Genomic DNA, 1,150 nt, shown 5'->3' with positions numbered 1-1,150 from the left:
ATGTAAAGTCTAATCAATGTTGAAATAATAATAATAATAATAATAATAATAATAATAATAATAATAATAAAACCCTAAGAAAATTGGGGGCCTTGGTATATGGTGATGATGTATATAGAGAAAGTGCAATATAACTGGTGACGGTGAGATAGTAATAGGTAGATAGTGTTGTATGTGTGGATTAATTAAGCTGTTGTCTTGATTAATTAAATGGCAGCGCAGCTTTCTTTAATTGAATTTAATTTAATTCTTAGAAACACACTACACACACGATGGCTCGCTAATGTCCAACCGAGATATCCATGACGAAGCTGGCTTACACCCTGAATCCTGGACACACCACAGCTAGCAAGCACCCTCCATCCCCCTCCCAACAACTAACTAACTAACTGGTCAGCACTTTCCCCTTCCAATAAAATGCCTTCCCCCAACCGCCAACTGCCTCATCAACTACCAAGAACCACACACAACAAATCACGCACAAACTCATGCGTTCCAACAACACTTCTTCTTCTTCTTCTTCAGGCAGTAGTGGCACTGGTCGGCACCCTTTGTACCGAGGAGTGAGGCGCAGGAGCAGTGGCAAATGGGTCTCCGAAATCAGGGAGCCAAAGAAACCTACCAGGATTTGGCTTGGCACTTTCTCCACCCCCGAAATGGCTGCTATTGCTTATGATGTCGCCGCTCTTGCTCTTAAGGGTAACGATGCTGCCCTTAACTTCCCCGACTCCGCTTCTTCCCTCCCTGTTCCTGCCTCTTCCTCTGCCCGCGATATTCAAGTTGCCGCAGCCAGTGCAGCTGCTGCTCTCGGAGCCGCCAAAGACTCCATCGAGGGAAGCCGGGGAGCCGCGGCAGGGAATGCCGTTGCGCTGGAGCAAGAGGTGCCGCCGCTCTCCCAAGCCAGGAACACTAATGACAACAATAATGAGTTTGTGGATGAGGATTTGATTTTTGATATGCCTAATGTTCTGCTCAATATGGCTGAAGGAATGCTTCTTAGCCCTCCTCGTTTTCATGTTGCCGATGACTACACTACTGCTCCAGAATACATGCCGGAAGATCCACACCTCTGGAGTTACCCTTATTTCCCATGACATACATATTTTTCAAAATAATATTTCCCACGTCTTCGTATGAATATCTGTCGGTC

The 1,150-nt window shown here is 45.7% G+C and overlaps 1 protein-coding gene across 1 annotated transcript; it reads left to right on the top strand.

Annotated features, from left to right (window-relative positions):
- On the top strand, positions 258-1,140 carry LOC107646959 (ethylene-responsive transcription factor ERF024-like). The gene has a single exon (XM_016351100.2). The coding sequence runs from the start codon at positions 489-491 to the stop codon at positions 1,092-1,094; it is 606 nt and encodes a 201-aa protein (XP_016206586.1). The 5' UTR covers positions 258-488; the 3' UTR covers positions 1,095-1,140.

This window comes from Arachis ipaensis, chromosome B06 (genome assembly GCF_000816755.2).
Source record: "Arachis ipaensis cultivar K30076 chromosome B06, Araip1.1, whole genome shotgun sequence".
Classification (NCBI taxonomy): Eukaryota; Viridiplantae; Streptophyta; class Magnoliopsida; order Fabales; family Fabaceae; genus Arachis; species Arachis ipaensis.
This window is presented reverse-complemented; position numbering and strand designations above follow the sequence as displayed.